The sequence below is a fragment of the Cibotium barometz genome, chromosome 37 (genome assembly GCF_041138505.1).
Source record: "Cibotium barometz isolate CiBa-2024 chromosome 37, ASM4113850v1, whole genome shotgun sequence".
NCBI lineage: Eukaryota > Viridiplantae > Streptophyta > Polypodiopsida > Cyatheales > Cibotiaceae > Cibotium > Cibotium barometz.
The window spans coordinates 15,707,099-15,721,535 of NC_141082.1; the positions used below are offsets into that span (position 1 = coordinate 15,707,099).

At 40.0% G+C, this 14,437-nt stretch overlaps 1 protein-coding gene across 1 annotated transcript; it reads right to left on the bottom strand.

The window, feature by feature from the left end:
* Nucleotides 1-13,140: 13,140 nt before the first annotated feature.
* Nucleotides 13,141-13,889, bottom strand: LOC147616987 (histone H3.2). The gene has a single exon (XM_086776326.1). The coding sequence runs from the start codon at nt 13,837-13,839 to the stop codon at nt 13,429-13,431; it is 411 nt and encodes a 136-aa protein (XP_086632452.1). The 5' UTR covers nt 13,840-13,889; the 3' UTR covers nt 13,141-13,428.
* Between the last annotated feature and the right edge of the window lie 548 nt (nt 13,890-14,437).

A 14,437-nucleotide genomic window follows, 5' to 3' on the forward strand; every position in this document is an offset into this window, starting at 1 on the left:
CTTTGCATCCTAAGTTGATGGATGACCTCTTCTCATTTGTTGATGGGTTGTTGTAGGCTTGATTCACCTCCAGCCACATTGTGGGGGGCCATGGCCTCCTGTCCGGCAATGAGGTCCGCTTGGATTGCCACGAGTTTCTCCTCTAGTACAAGGACATGTTCTATGACCTAAACTTCTTCTTGTGCCACTGAGGCGATGGGCGGTGCCACTGAATCACTGAGAGGCAAGCACTTCTCTCCAAGTAGAGCTATTGAGTTGTGGTCATATGGGAATGAGGAGGCCTTGGTAGAAATGATCCCAAGGCAATCACCAATCCTCAATTTGCATGACTTCTCTAAGTCATGCAAAAAGATGAACTCCTTGCCATCAACAAGCACAAAGCTTAGTGTGCTAAGCTTAAAATCGGGCAAGGAGGCTTCTCCGTCCTCTGCAATGTCTAGGACATGTTACGGCCCCGCATCATTATGCTAAAAAGAGGATGACACATCTATAGTGCCATGGGTAAAGGCCACAGATCCCCAATTAACTTGTCACGTGCATCTCGCACTTGGATGCCATGTGGACATATGTGAACAAGAAGGTGCAGGACCTAGAGTGGAAAACTAGTCCCATGTGAGCCCAGTCTAGGACGAGAGTTAGCCAAGGTTCTACTCCATGCGTCCAAGGTCTAGTGTGCATTGTCCTTCTGCACATGAAGCAGTGCCAGTTCGCACTGTGAGTCTCCCTCTAAAATGATGTCAGTTGCTCTGTGTGTTTGGTTTTCAACCAGATGTCAGACCTCTGTGTAGAACTTAGGTTTGCTTCAGTTTGTTCATGGGAAGGCCTTTGAGGCTACCCTAGAGAGGGCTAGGAGGCCCAAGAACAGTTCAGTGTGCTAGCGGCCATCCTCAGGGGGGGCCTTGACAGCAAGGCAACTAACCTTAGGGCCTGGCCAGCCTGTTGGCTAGTGTTGCAGGCCTGGGTAGCCCAGTCGGCCAACCTCAAGGCTCAACCTCAAGGCTTGCCCAGACTATGGGCTAGTCCATGGGCAGCCCACAAAGGCTGCGCAGGACTGCCCACAGCAGTCCAATTAGTGTGTAGCCTGGCCAGCTTTTAGTTACAGTGTGAAACGATCATATTAAGGGGAAATAAATGCCTTTTCATCAAGAGATTATTTAGCTAGCTGACGAGATCTAGGAAGGGGTATAAATACCCAAAGCATAAATTCAGTCCATCCATCTCATATTTCACCAAGTGCTGAAGCTACTCAAGGGGCCAGGACAGCCAAGGAGAGGTAACGCAAGGGTGGAATTTTGAAGGCTGCTATTGTGTGATATGGCTTAATCCATGATGAGACTTAAATCGTGAAAGTGCAAGTTCTTACTCCTTGAGATGGAACTTCTTGAATTTGTAAATTTTGACCTCAATTTTTATTTTATTTTTTTCTCCACCTGAACTACTAAGACGTGAAACACTGAGGCGTGAAAGACCAGATGTGAAAGTTAGGACGTGATCCATCATGACGTGAAATTCATTTTCCTCGCAGTATGGTATTGTCAACTTTTTGTCGTTGACCATCATGATGACTCTATCGCTATAGGCAAAGCACATTGGTGCTTGGACAGCAACAGTCCATTTATGCCCCAAGATCAAATCTGCTTCCAACACATACTCAACCACAAAAAACTTGCAAGTGAGGGGGTTAGTTTTAATATACATTGTATGTTCAAAGTACCCCAAACATGGCATGTTCAAGTCTTGTGTAAAGGTAATCCTTTTAGGATGTGCCGTGAGTGCTGTGGTTGACCTAACAAATCCCATAGCTTGAGAGTCATGAGATTGTGTTCTCGTGTTGGATAAAGTTGTGCTTGAGCTGTGGTGATTTTAATTACAATTTGTAATCCAACCAAAATCCTAGGGGTGATTTTAATTGCAATTTCTAATCCAACCAAAATCCTAGGGGTCTTTTCAGTAAGATATGTTGGAAGTTCTAGCTCCTGCAAGGCTTCTTCCTCCCGTAATAATAGCAATTGTACATTGCATGCAAGAGTGTTCAAGGTGATTGTTTGCATGGATTCATCTAGTAAATACAATGATTCACTTATCCAAGGTCCGCCAAGGATGACATCAAACTCAAGGGAATCTAGGGTGACATGAAATGTAAATTCCATATCGCCATCGATTGTTCGAGTAGTGTATCTAAAGTAGCCTGGAACTTCAATGTTTTATTCATTGGTTCCTTTTGCAAGACTATTGCTTGTCGGGGTGAGTTTAGGTTGTCCCAATGATACCCAAGTGTCTATTGTCATAATGTTATGACTTGCTCGAGGGCTAATCAATGCGTGTTTGCGTTGAACATCATTGCCTGTAGGGAAATCCAACCATACCATGATAGAATCTTACAAAGGAACCATGGGTGTTTCGGTTATTGTTTCAGCTTCAGATCCCGTGTCTGATTCATATTTCCATTCACTTTCATCCTCTGTTTGGGTCTCATCTTTTTCAAGAGTACCAATGCAAACAATGGCACACTTGGCCCTCTGACAGTTCTTAATGAGGTCTATTTGGAAACTTGCGAATCCTCACAATCCTGGTTTATGTAGTTTGTTATGTCCTTGTATAACTTAGGTTGAGCCATTAAAGGTGTAAGTATTGATATAATGTTGGCTTTATCATGAGAGAAGAGCATTCCTCCGAATGAGGTTTTGAGAGATTGTTTTAATCTTATAAGGAAATTATTGAATTCCTCACGTGCTTTCTTAAGCCTATTGGTCATACAGTCTATTTCAAATGACTCTTCTGTAGGGAGTATGTCTTCCTCTTGAAAGGGAAAGCGGTACTCCTCTAGGCTTTGTATCTTGGTTACTGTTTTAGGTTTGGCATTATGAGGTTCAATCACAACCGGTGACCCTGTAAGACATTCAACCAAGCTAAGCATGCACTCTTGAGCTCATTTTTTACCTTCTACATATGTCATGTGATCATTATTATCCACTTGGGGTGGTTAGGTGGGTTCTAGTTTCTTGATTGCTCTATGTGGTGCACTGAGCAAAGAGTAAGTACTTGTCTTATCCTCACTTAGTGATGTACTAGAACTTGTTTCGTTCTCTAACTTTCTTTGGTTTGTCGGTTTTTCACTATGTTTACCAATGCGACGAGATCGAATTCTCTTTTGGGTTTTTGTATCCTCTGTCGCATGTATGGGTGTTGTGGTTTGTGTTGTGTTGTGTCTTTTGATGTGGATGCTTCTGCATCACGTATAGCTTTTGGCTCTTTTGTGTTTATGACCCTATTTGGGTTTATGTCCGTCTCACAAACTCCTTTTCCCTATCTTTTAATTCGACCTTGGTTTTGATAGTTTTGGATGCTTCTGCATCACGTATAGCTTTTGGCTCTTTTGTGTTTATGACCCTATTTGGGTTTATGTCCGTCACAGACTCCTTTTCCCTGTCTTTTAATTCGACCTTGGTTTTGATAGTTTTTTGTCCTTTGTTTTTCTTGGTTTTAGAAGGTTTTGCTCCTTATTTTGGGTTCTGATTTAAAGCATGTTCTTCTACCCATATTGAGGTATTGTCGTTTTCATTCTTTTTTACTGTTTATCGTGCCCTGGCTTGTAAACGTGAGCACATTCAATGGCACTGTGGCTAGTTGCCCATTTTGTACGCTTAAGATGTTAAGAGTTGTGTTTTGTGAGATAAGTTGCATTGAAGCAACGCGTCTTGGGCAATCTTGGAACATGTGATCAATGCCACTGGCCACAAGGTGTCAATGACTATGGGCATGGAAGTACTCCAAACTGTGCAGTCCGCCACCTTGTGAGGTCCACAACAATAGAAACACTGAAATGTCCAATTAACTGCTTCCTCAGCAGTTTCTACCCTTTGGACTGTTTCTGTTTGGTGCACGGGAGATGGAGGTTTTGAGTCCATTGTGGATGAAGCTATTCTAGTATCATGGTCAAAGGGTCTTACAATATATGCAGTATAGAAGGACATGTGCCTTGTATGCACAATGAGGATTGGGATGGTCGTAGTGATTGCATTCAATACAAAGCATCTCGCTCCTCAATTTTATAGGCATTAAGGATGTTTGGTTTTAAAGGTTTTCATCCTCTCTTACAGATGTTGGTTGTAAGGTTTTAAACAAGGCTACATAAAATTCTGGGAATGTCAATTTCGAGATCGATCTTTCTTTTGCCATTGCTTCACTTGGTTTAGATGAGGAACATCTTGTAGCATGATCATCTTCTAGCATGTTGTCATCTAAACGTATTGCTTCTTTGCAACATTGATCGAATGTTTCCAGATTGGATACAATGATCAAGTTGTGTAAGCCGTTATTCTTCAAGCCCATCATGAAACATCTCCTCAATTGAACATCGTTTAATTTTTCCCATAACTCACAACGTGAGTCCAAGAGATTTATCCGAAGGATAAAATCTCTAATGGGTTCATTGGGTTGACGCTCAATTGAATAGAGTTCTGTTGTTGCACTCCATCGATCACCTTGTCTGGAAAAGCCATGTATAAAGGCTGATTTCAAGGTTTTGAAGTTGGTCTTGATCCCGCCGGCATCAATGTGATGAACCATCGACTAGCTTTTCCTTCTAAGCATAAGTTCAACGCATGTACCCTGGTGGGGCAGTTGGGATTTCCAAAGGCTTCACATCTCTGTTTAAACATTTGGATGAATTGAACAGGGTCTGTTGTTCCGTCATATTTGCCTATAATTTTGGAAATTTGAACGGCCGTATTTCTGTATGAGTCATTGAGGCCGTATGTGAGTGCTCTTGTTGGAAGAGACTCACTGAGTCCTTCGGCCACCCCCCTTCCTAGACTAGTCAGTATGTCCAAGGTGTGGGCATCCAGGAAAGGGTTGGTACTTATAGGATTTGTGGGAATGTTAGGCAAGGGACCAAAGCCTGGTGGGATCGAGGTGACAAGGGGTGTAAAACCCGATGATACGCTTGTTATAGGCATGTCCAATGGCATGGGGAGGTGAATTGGTGGCATAGATCTCAATGGCTCGAAGATGTCAGCCACCATTGGGTTATCCTTGTGTGATTCCTCGCAATCCCTCTATTGTGGCCATGTCGTCGGAGTGCCTAAATGCTCCTTAATGAGTAATTACAGTTTTTTTTTTGCTTTTTATACTTTCCCACCACCCGTGCCTCAAGAGGCTTGGCGTACTCTTCATTGGATCAAATGGGTGTCTATTTGCCCTAATTAGCTTAGGCGCTATACGCACGTGAATGACCTAAGATATTTTTTCGAAAAAAGTGTATGCTAGGAACTTTCCAAATGGAAGAGGAGGTCCTAAAACCTATTTTCCATCTCTGTCTCAAAACCAAAAAAAATCAAGAATTTTTTCCCTGTTTCGCAGCACGTTTTCAAGGGTGATCCAAAAGGAATTTTGAAAAACTCTGTATGAGGGAGTTGTAGTATTTTTGCAGTATTACAACTTTGTTTCCATGAGTCGTCTTCTGTGATTTTGTCGTTTAGACCCTGGCTCGTCATCATTTTCGGGCTGTTTTTTGCGATTTGTCGTTTTGCACCGTTTTTTGCCTCGATTTTCGAGTCGAATTTTGAGGCTGTTGGTCAAAGGCTAAAATGATCGATTTTGACTTCGGACCACTAAGTCCAAAGTCAAAATGCGCGATGTCAGCTTTCCGATGAAGAGTGCTAGAGCGCCTTCATCGGATATACGGTTTAGGAGATACGAGCCTCCAAACAGGGGTGGTTTATAAAGTCTCGAGCTGTTTCACATGTGAACATAAATTTTTTTGCTGCGTGAACTTCTATTTCACGTTGTGAAACACTTTTCACGTTTGAACCGGACTTCACGTGAAAATCAAATTACGATTTTTTTATTTTTCATTTTTATTTTAATCGCGTGAACTTCTGTTTCACGCCGTGAAACACTTTTCACGTGTGAACACTTCACGTGGAAATTAAATTACGATTTTTTTTATTTTTTTCGCATGAACTTCTGTTTCACGCCGTGAAACACTTTTCACACGTGACCTCCGCGGACTTCACGTGGATATTAAATTTCGATTTTATTTTTATTTTATTTTTTTGGAGTCTAGTGGAAAATACGAATTTTCCTTTTTGAGGGGAATATTTTTTTTGAATTCAGAATAAAAGGGATATGGGCATTTTTCCAAAAAAGGTAAGTGGAATGGTCTGCTAGATGTCAGAGCACTTTGATAAGCTAAAGACCGCCTTGGTAACCAATCCTATTTTAAAGTTGCCAAATTTCTCTCTACCCTTTGAGGTAGTATAACTGATGCCAGTGGTTTTGCCTTGGGGGGTGCACTCATGTAGGAAGGTCATGCAGTGGCCTATGAATCCCAAAAACTCAGAACGCATGAGAGAAATTTTGCTGTCCCCCATGACCTGGAGCTACTTTCAATAGTCTTGTGGTGGAGACATTACCTACTGGGTCAAAGATTCACTTTAATGACAGATCATCAGAGCTTAAAAAGGATCTTCACTTAGAAGGATCTCAGCATGCACCAAAGAAGGTTGCAAGAATTTGATTTTGAAATCAAGTACGCAAAGAAAATGTGGTAGCAGATGCCCTTAGCAGAAAAGCCTCCTTGCTTGCAATCACAGTGGTGTCAAATCCATTGATTAATGAAGCAAGAGAGAAGATCATGCACGATAGATTATTTGGCCCTATTGCTACCCTACTTATGCTGGAAAGCAAAACTCCTCAGGAGTTGAACCGAGTTCAAGGGCATAGCCTGGATGAAGGAATTATGTATTATAATAGCAAACTATGCATTCCCAATGATGAGGGGACTAAGGGTCAAATTTTGAATGAATCCTCTCATTGAATGCTCATTAGCCTTAATGAGTTATGTAAAAAGGTGATCAAAGATTAACCCAAGATTAATCCTTTCAATAATCTTTTCCTCTTTCACATTAATCAAGGACTCTAATTAACCACTGATCCTTAATTAATTCACATAATTGAGCAAGGACTCTAATTAACCACTAATCCTTAATTAATTCACACAATTGAGCACACCATTGGATAGAGAAAGAAAAAACTAATCTATGTGTATCAACAATTGTATAAATTAATCTAAATTAGGTGATTAATTAGACTCTTAATTATAGTCTCCTTTTTAAGGCAAAATTAAGCAAAGAGAGTCAAATTTTTCTAATTGATCAAAAAATTGATGTGATTAGGTGTTTTGATGTTTCTAGATACTCTCAAAACACTGAAAAACTCCAATTTCGACTACTCAAATAATCAATTTAGACCCCAATTAACACATTTTCTAAATTTTTAGCCTCTTGATCAAGATTAATCACCCTTAATTACAAAAACCAGTCCATTAAGAGAAATTAGTCAAATTCAAGGGTTTTTTTTTATGGTTTTAAGAAATTTTTTGAAAGATTAAGAAGCTCCTAATGCTTGCTAACGCTCTACTCCAAACAATTTCAACAAAAAACACACAATTAAACTAAAATTAATGATCTTAGATCTATGTTTAAACTAAAGAGGGCAAACATTCACTAAAAAATGCATTCTCTTGCATTGTTCGATGCAATGGACGCAAACTAGGTCTAATAAAAACTATGTGCAAGCCCTAAGAACATGAAAAACCACAAAAAACAACAACAAAAAAAATTAATTTAAAAATTAAGCAAAAAGCATTCTTTTGAAAAACAAAAAAGAGAGCTATTCTACACTAAATCTCACACAAATCACCATAAAATCCACATCTTTTTCATGAAAAACCACTAATCAAGATAATGGGCAATGGGTTATGTGTAGATTAGAGACAAAACGATGGAAAAAGCCAAGGGAAGGTTCCCCGGCACAGCGGTGCCAAAAATGCCCTTGAAACACATTCAAAAAGAGATTACCTGGTGAACCGCAACTATCGTGAGGATCTTTCCAATATGGCCGAGCTCGTAACCCTTGAGGTCTTTAAGCTCTACAACTCCTTGAGAAGCAATTCCACCGCGTCTCCCGTGAGCGTTGTCACACTGCTACATTGCACTACGGGTCCTCGTCCCTCCTCTCACCTCACTTCACTCACACACACTCACTAGCATGCATTAGGGAGAGAGATTAGCAAGAGGATTAGCAAGAGCAAGACTCAATTGCACAATGGGAGAGTATGTTGTATTATGAGAGAAATTCACTTGTATACATGGCCATAACTGTTCACACACTTAAACTGTGGCCGGCCGAGCACTTTAGGCTCATAAGAGGCCTAATGCTATTACAATGACTACTCTCATAATATATCCATGAAGTACATCACTTAGGTCTTCATTCTAACTTGCTACCACATGCTCTTGAAGTGAAAATTGCCATAAATACTCCGTCATATCATTACGGGCGCCCGTCCAAGTTGTAGCTTTGGACACTATTGCTTTATATCTTGAATGTATGACCCTTTGGTGTATCTACCATGACTCCTTGATGTAAGATAATGGCGGTAGCTCTTGTTAATCTTAGAATTGGATTAACAGGTTCAATCTTTTATTTCAGATTTTTCATCATTCTAATAAAAGCAAATACACCATTCTAATAAAAGCAAATACACCATTCGTGGTGGGGGCCCTACAGAGGGTATTCGGGACCCAATAATGTGTCCTCTTCTCTCTCTCTCTCTCTCTCTCTCTCTCTCTCTCTCTCTCTCTCATCTATATTCACTTTTGGGTGTTATTCTCGTCGTGAAATGTTTGCTAATCTATCTCCCCCAAAGCTTTTGCATGTTACAGTGGTATCAGAGCCTACTTCAAGTGTAAAGATTTAGCAAGAAACCAAAAAAAAAATCGCTCGTGTGGTCAGTTTTCAGACTCCGGTGGACCACCCCTTTCAGAGTGACTCCTATCCCTCAAAGGACAGTTGGTTTCAGCCTCCGGAAGTCTCCTACACACATAGTGGATGGTCAGATTGCACTCTATAAAGGTAGTGCATTTTCTTGCTATGGGAAGCTAGGACGACGAGAGAGACCAAGAACCTTGGGACCCGAAGTGCACCAGGCAATCCATTTAAGGCTGGAAGCATGACTGTACTAGAGATGTTCCAAAAGATGATGCAAGCAATCGTAGAACAGAGTACCAAGTTGGAAGAGCAAAAGGCGTAGATATTGGCTCTGAAAGCGAGCACCTGTTCTCCAACTCCGCGTTTTTCGTCTCCTCCTCCTCCCTCTCCTTTCGTCTCCCAGCTTCCAGATCCTCTACACAAAACAAGGACCCTTTTGAAGGGTCACAAAAAGAGAGCTATCATTATCCACGCATCCAAAGCGTACTTTTCATAGACATTGATAATTAAATTTAATTAACAAATAACATCATTTCAAAATAGCACAATAAGTCACAAAGTAAGCAAGATGGAACTTCTATTCAACATTAACAAATTACATCATTGTTTTATTTAAATTCAAGGGCTAAACAAAAGGTTTTAAAAATCTACTTTGTGAGCCTAAATAAAATATCTAAACTCAAGTAGTTTGAGAAGCAATCCTATAAATTGAGAGACCATTACGAGCGTTCGTGAGTCATCTACCATAGTGTTGATTCCATCTGCTTTCCAATCTACAAGAGAAAAAAAAGGAACCCAATATTAGAAATGAGTGAGCAATCAACAAAGTTAATGCACAATAAGTGAAGAAAATCACCTTTTTTCTTTTCAATCTAAAGCTGGCCTCTTTTATTTCCTCGAACGTCATGATCATGGAGTTTCGCAAGGTTCCAATGCTTACTAGCATTCACTTTTTCCACGGAGCCACACCAAGCATCCTATTAGATACCTCAAGCATTCAATTTTTCCACGGAGCCACACCAAGCATCCTATTAGATACCTCAATTAATACAACCTCCTCTACTAGCATTCACTTTTTCCACGAAGCCACACCAAGCATCCTATTAGATACCTCAATTAATACAACCTCCTCCTCCTCCGATGCTTGAAGTGGTATCCATTTTCCATGCTACTTCATCCAACCGTTCATAGTCAAAGCAGAGCATGTTTTCAAGTATTGAAAAGAGATGGATGAATCTACATCTTTTCACTTATAGATGTCATTCTTGTGCACTCCCTCCACTAAATCCTAATTGTCCCTGGCAAAGGTATGCATTTGGGTCCCTTTTATTGCTTTACATATGAACATGTTACAAGCTTGGGTAAATGTGATGCCACAAAAAATATGCACAAAACATGAATGGGGCAATATCATTTGACCTAGACAGCTTTAAATACTTCAAAGATGTGTGGATGTCACAAGCCATCTTTGAGTTCAAAGAAGTGACTAACCAAATGTTTGGTTTTGGCCATTGTTGACGGAATGGGTTGGAATGTAAGGTGCTTTACAATTGGAAGAAAACTTAATTTCTCTATGCTGGGGTTGAATATGGATATCAATGAGTCCATACAAGTACTAGAAAATAGCTACTAAACCTTCCTCCTTTTGTTTGAACCCAAGCAACTTACCCTTCCAATGATGATTTAAGATCACTCATCGCTGGTGGCGAACACAATGTGAACCACATACACTTAGCTATATGAAAGCCAAGCATCCCTACAAAAGCTTGTTTCTAACCATTTTCCCATTTCATCCTTCGTGTTGTGTAATTAGAGCTCTTCGATCTCCTCCTTCGATCTTCTTGAAGTGCTTGACAAAGCCATAATCTGATGGATGGAGAGAGAGAGAGAGAGAGAGAGAGAGAGAGAGAGAGAGAGAGAGAGAGAGAGATTAGAGTTTAGGGAGGAAGACAAGATAAGGGGCTATAAAAGGGGAGATTAGCTAAGAAAGATTTACAAATGGGCAATAATGTGTTTTTTTTTAGAGGAAGAGAGAGAGAGAGAGAGAGAGAGAGAGAGAGAGAGAGAGAGGAGATTAGGAACTATGAGAGATTAGCAAGAGGATAGTTTGTTGTAGGATTGGGAGCCATGAAAAAGATTTGTAGGTGGGCAATAATATGTAGAGAGAGAGAGAGAGAGAGAGAGAGAGAGAGAGAGAGAGAGAGAGAGAGAGACCTTAGGGAGGAAGAACATTAGTGGCTATTAAAGGGGAAGATTAATGGCTATGGAGAGGTAGACAGCTTGGAGAGGAAGAAGATTAGGGTGGGCTATGGAAAGATAGAGAGAGAAAGAGCAAGAGAGAGAGAGAGCTTAGGAAGGAAGATCAACAACTATGAAAGGGAAAATTAGCAAGAGGGTAATTTGTTACAAGTTTAGGAGCTTGGAAAAGAGAAATAAAGATTGAAAAATAGCTTTTTGATCATGGGATATTTTTTGGAGAGTTTTGGAAAGAAATGGAGCCATTTTGAGGAAAATTTTAAATTTTAAATTTTTGGACCTTTTTGATACACAAGAATTGAAGTGGACCCTTGGGATTATAATGGAAAATGATGCAATACTAAACACTCTAAGACCAAATATAGATATGATTGTCTCCTCTTTCAAAGCACAATCAAATCTTACCTTAGATTGATTAATTATTATATTATTGAATGAGAATAGAAGATTAAAAAATGAATTAAAATTCAAATGGGAAAGCCTTCATAACTCAAAGATATCAAAAAGCATTAATAATTTATACAAGCCATTTATATAAAAAAATTTAAAAAAACATACCAATAATCATAAAGGAAACTTTATTTTAAAGTATAATATTAGTTATGGATATATCTTCATTGTATTAGATTCTCAATTTGTTAATTTTCTTGTTATTATTAACATCTTTTATTATATCATATTCTCAACTTATAATATTATCTATAAACACTAACAAGAGAAGGCAAATAATACATCAAAAGTAAATGCTTATGTTATAATAAATAAATCTCTAACTTTTCCACTTAATGAGCTTCTATTATAAAAAATTAAATAAAGGCAAATAATGTATCAAAAGTAAATACTTATGTTAAAGTAAATAAATCTCTAATTTTTTCACTTTATATACTTAGCCACCTTAACAACATTAGAGCTCTAAAGTTTCCGTTTAATACAAAGACCCTTGTTATCATTAGATTTTGGGGATCCCTCATTAATGATAGATATTATGGATAAACAAGGGATTTACGATTAATAGAGGAGCCCATATTTTTGTATATATTATACCCTAACTAGCCAACTTACACTAAATATATAGTAGATTTTTACATACATTGTACTCTAACTAGCTAACTTACAAGGAGGATTTAAGTGCACCAAGGTTATAAAAACAACATTGAAAAAGGATTTAAAATAGTCAAAATCACAAGGTATTATTTAATAGGAAAATATTACAAAGAGTGAATTAAGTGCTAATGTTATACACTTAAAGACACTCAATTTTCATCATTATTCCTAAAAGGTGGTTCCATGCACTTAAAAAGATAATTCTCAACAATGCCCTACCCACATAATATAAGCACTCTTTTTAATATAACTTCCATGGATGGTAAGAAAACAACTTTACACTACTTGTCAAGATCATCATTTCAACACACAACCTAAAAAATTTCATTAAAGCATACTCCAAACCAACAACTAAGAAAGGCTAATAATCAAACTCTAAGTGAAACAATTAACACTTCACAACACCAACCTAATCTTTTAAAACAAGACCATCAACAATCAAGTATAGCAAACTATCAAACAAGCCAATTCTTCCAAACACATTTAATTTAAAACTAGCCCAACATTACAAGATACACAAGATAGTGTTACAAGCCTACTAGTTCTTTAAAATTTGGGTGAAGAAAGTGTCCAAAACAAGATATTTAGAAGGTGAGAATGAGAGACCTTAACCATACAAGCTCATACAACTACTATGCATGTGGCAAGCTTGCATGGCACACTATGCATGTAGCATGTAATGTCTTAGCTTGTGTTGCAACCTCCTAAACAAGACAGTGTTACAAGGCTTCTAATTCCTTAGAATTAGAGTGAGGTGTGCCCAAAACAAGATTTTTACAAGGTGAGAATGGGAGATCTTAACCATATAGGCTTGTACAACTACTATGCATGTAGCAAAACTTATATGGCACACTATGCATGTACCACTTAATGTCTTATCTTGTGTTACAACCTCTCCTCCAATTTTATGAAAGCAAATCTTAGAAGCCTCATGTTGGGAAAATAATTGAAATACTTCAATTCTCCTAAAATTGTACAAAATGCAAAAAATAAACAAGAGAAGCATTTGAAAACAGGAGAAGAGTCTAATGCCAATCTGGGGCTCCAAAGATGGGCCACTCCAAAACATCATGAAGGCCAACCTCCTGACAGGTGCCTAATGTTCCAAATAACACTACCACTGTAGCCTGCATAGAGACGATAGAGAAGGTACTTCCTTTTTCTGGAGGAATGGTGTCTTTCCCAGCAGTGGCAGCCGAAACCTTTCTAGCTTTTCAGCTCGAAGCAAGAGCAGTATAGACCCCAAGAAAGCAGTGGTGTACAGATACACCGTTGAGAGAGGAAACGATCGACCTACGCCCTTTCACCTCTGATGCGCCGGGCGAGCTGTATATCCTTGGGCATGATGGTCACACGCTTGGCGTGGATGGCGCAGAGATTGGTGTCCTCGAAAAGACCCACCAGGTAGGCCTCGGCAGCCTCCTGCAGGGCGAGCACAGCAGAGCTCTGGAAGCGGAGATCGGTCTTGAAGTCCTGCGCGATCTCACGAACCAGCCTCTGGAACGGCAGCTTGCGGATGAGCAGTTCGGTGCTCTTTTGGTACTTTCTAATCTCACGCAAGGCCACCGTGCCCGGGCGGAAGCGGTGGGGCTTCTTGACGCCGCCGGTGGCAGGGGCGGACTTACGGGCGGCCTTGGTGGCAAGCTGCTTGCGAGGGGCTTTTCCTCCGGTGGACTTGCGGGCGGTTTGCTTGGTGCGAGCCATGGATAGCGGAATGCAGAGCACGAAACAGGAAAGCACAGAATGCTTGTGGGGCGATTTCGACTCTGGCGGTATAGAGCCATATATAGAAAGCGTTTTTGAACTCCCGCTCTTTCCAATCCAACGGTTGCTAATATCTTTCATCCAACGGCTAATCCTGATGCTTCCTTCTAATTGGCTGCACTCTTCTTGTCTCGGATCTCTAGCAGCCACAAGCAGCAAAATCTTATGCTACAAAATATATTAACTCCACCTCTTTTTGTCCCACTCATTACCTCTTTCTCCAGGTGCTAAAACACCACCTCCCTTTCGAGATTCTACTCTATTGCTCTTGCTCATCGGCTCATATACTTTCAAGGGGGCAAAAGACATCACCTTTTCCTTCCAGTCCAGTCCCACTTAAGTTGCACCTCAAATTCTTCCACCACCTCTCTAAGCATCCTGGTCCAGATGCCTTCCTGATACAAAAAAATTAGAAGGCTCATTGCAATCCTGGCCTTTGCATGAGTAGGCAGATGCAAAACCCCTAGTCCCCTCGTTTCCTTGGGCATGCTGGCTTTGTCCTAGGCCAACCATGCAAATACCTTCTTGCCATCCTTGC

What these genes read in the sequence shown, in the direction of transcription:
- LOC147616987 (XM_086776326.1), bottom strand. Translation starts at nt 13,839, where the DNA reads ATGGCTCGCACCAAGCAAACCGCCCGCAAGTCCACCGGAGGAAAAGCC.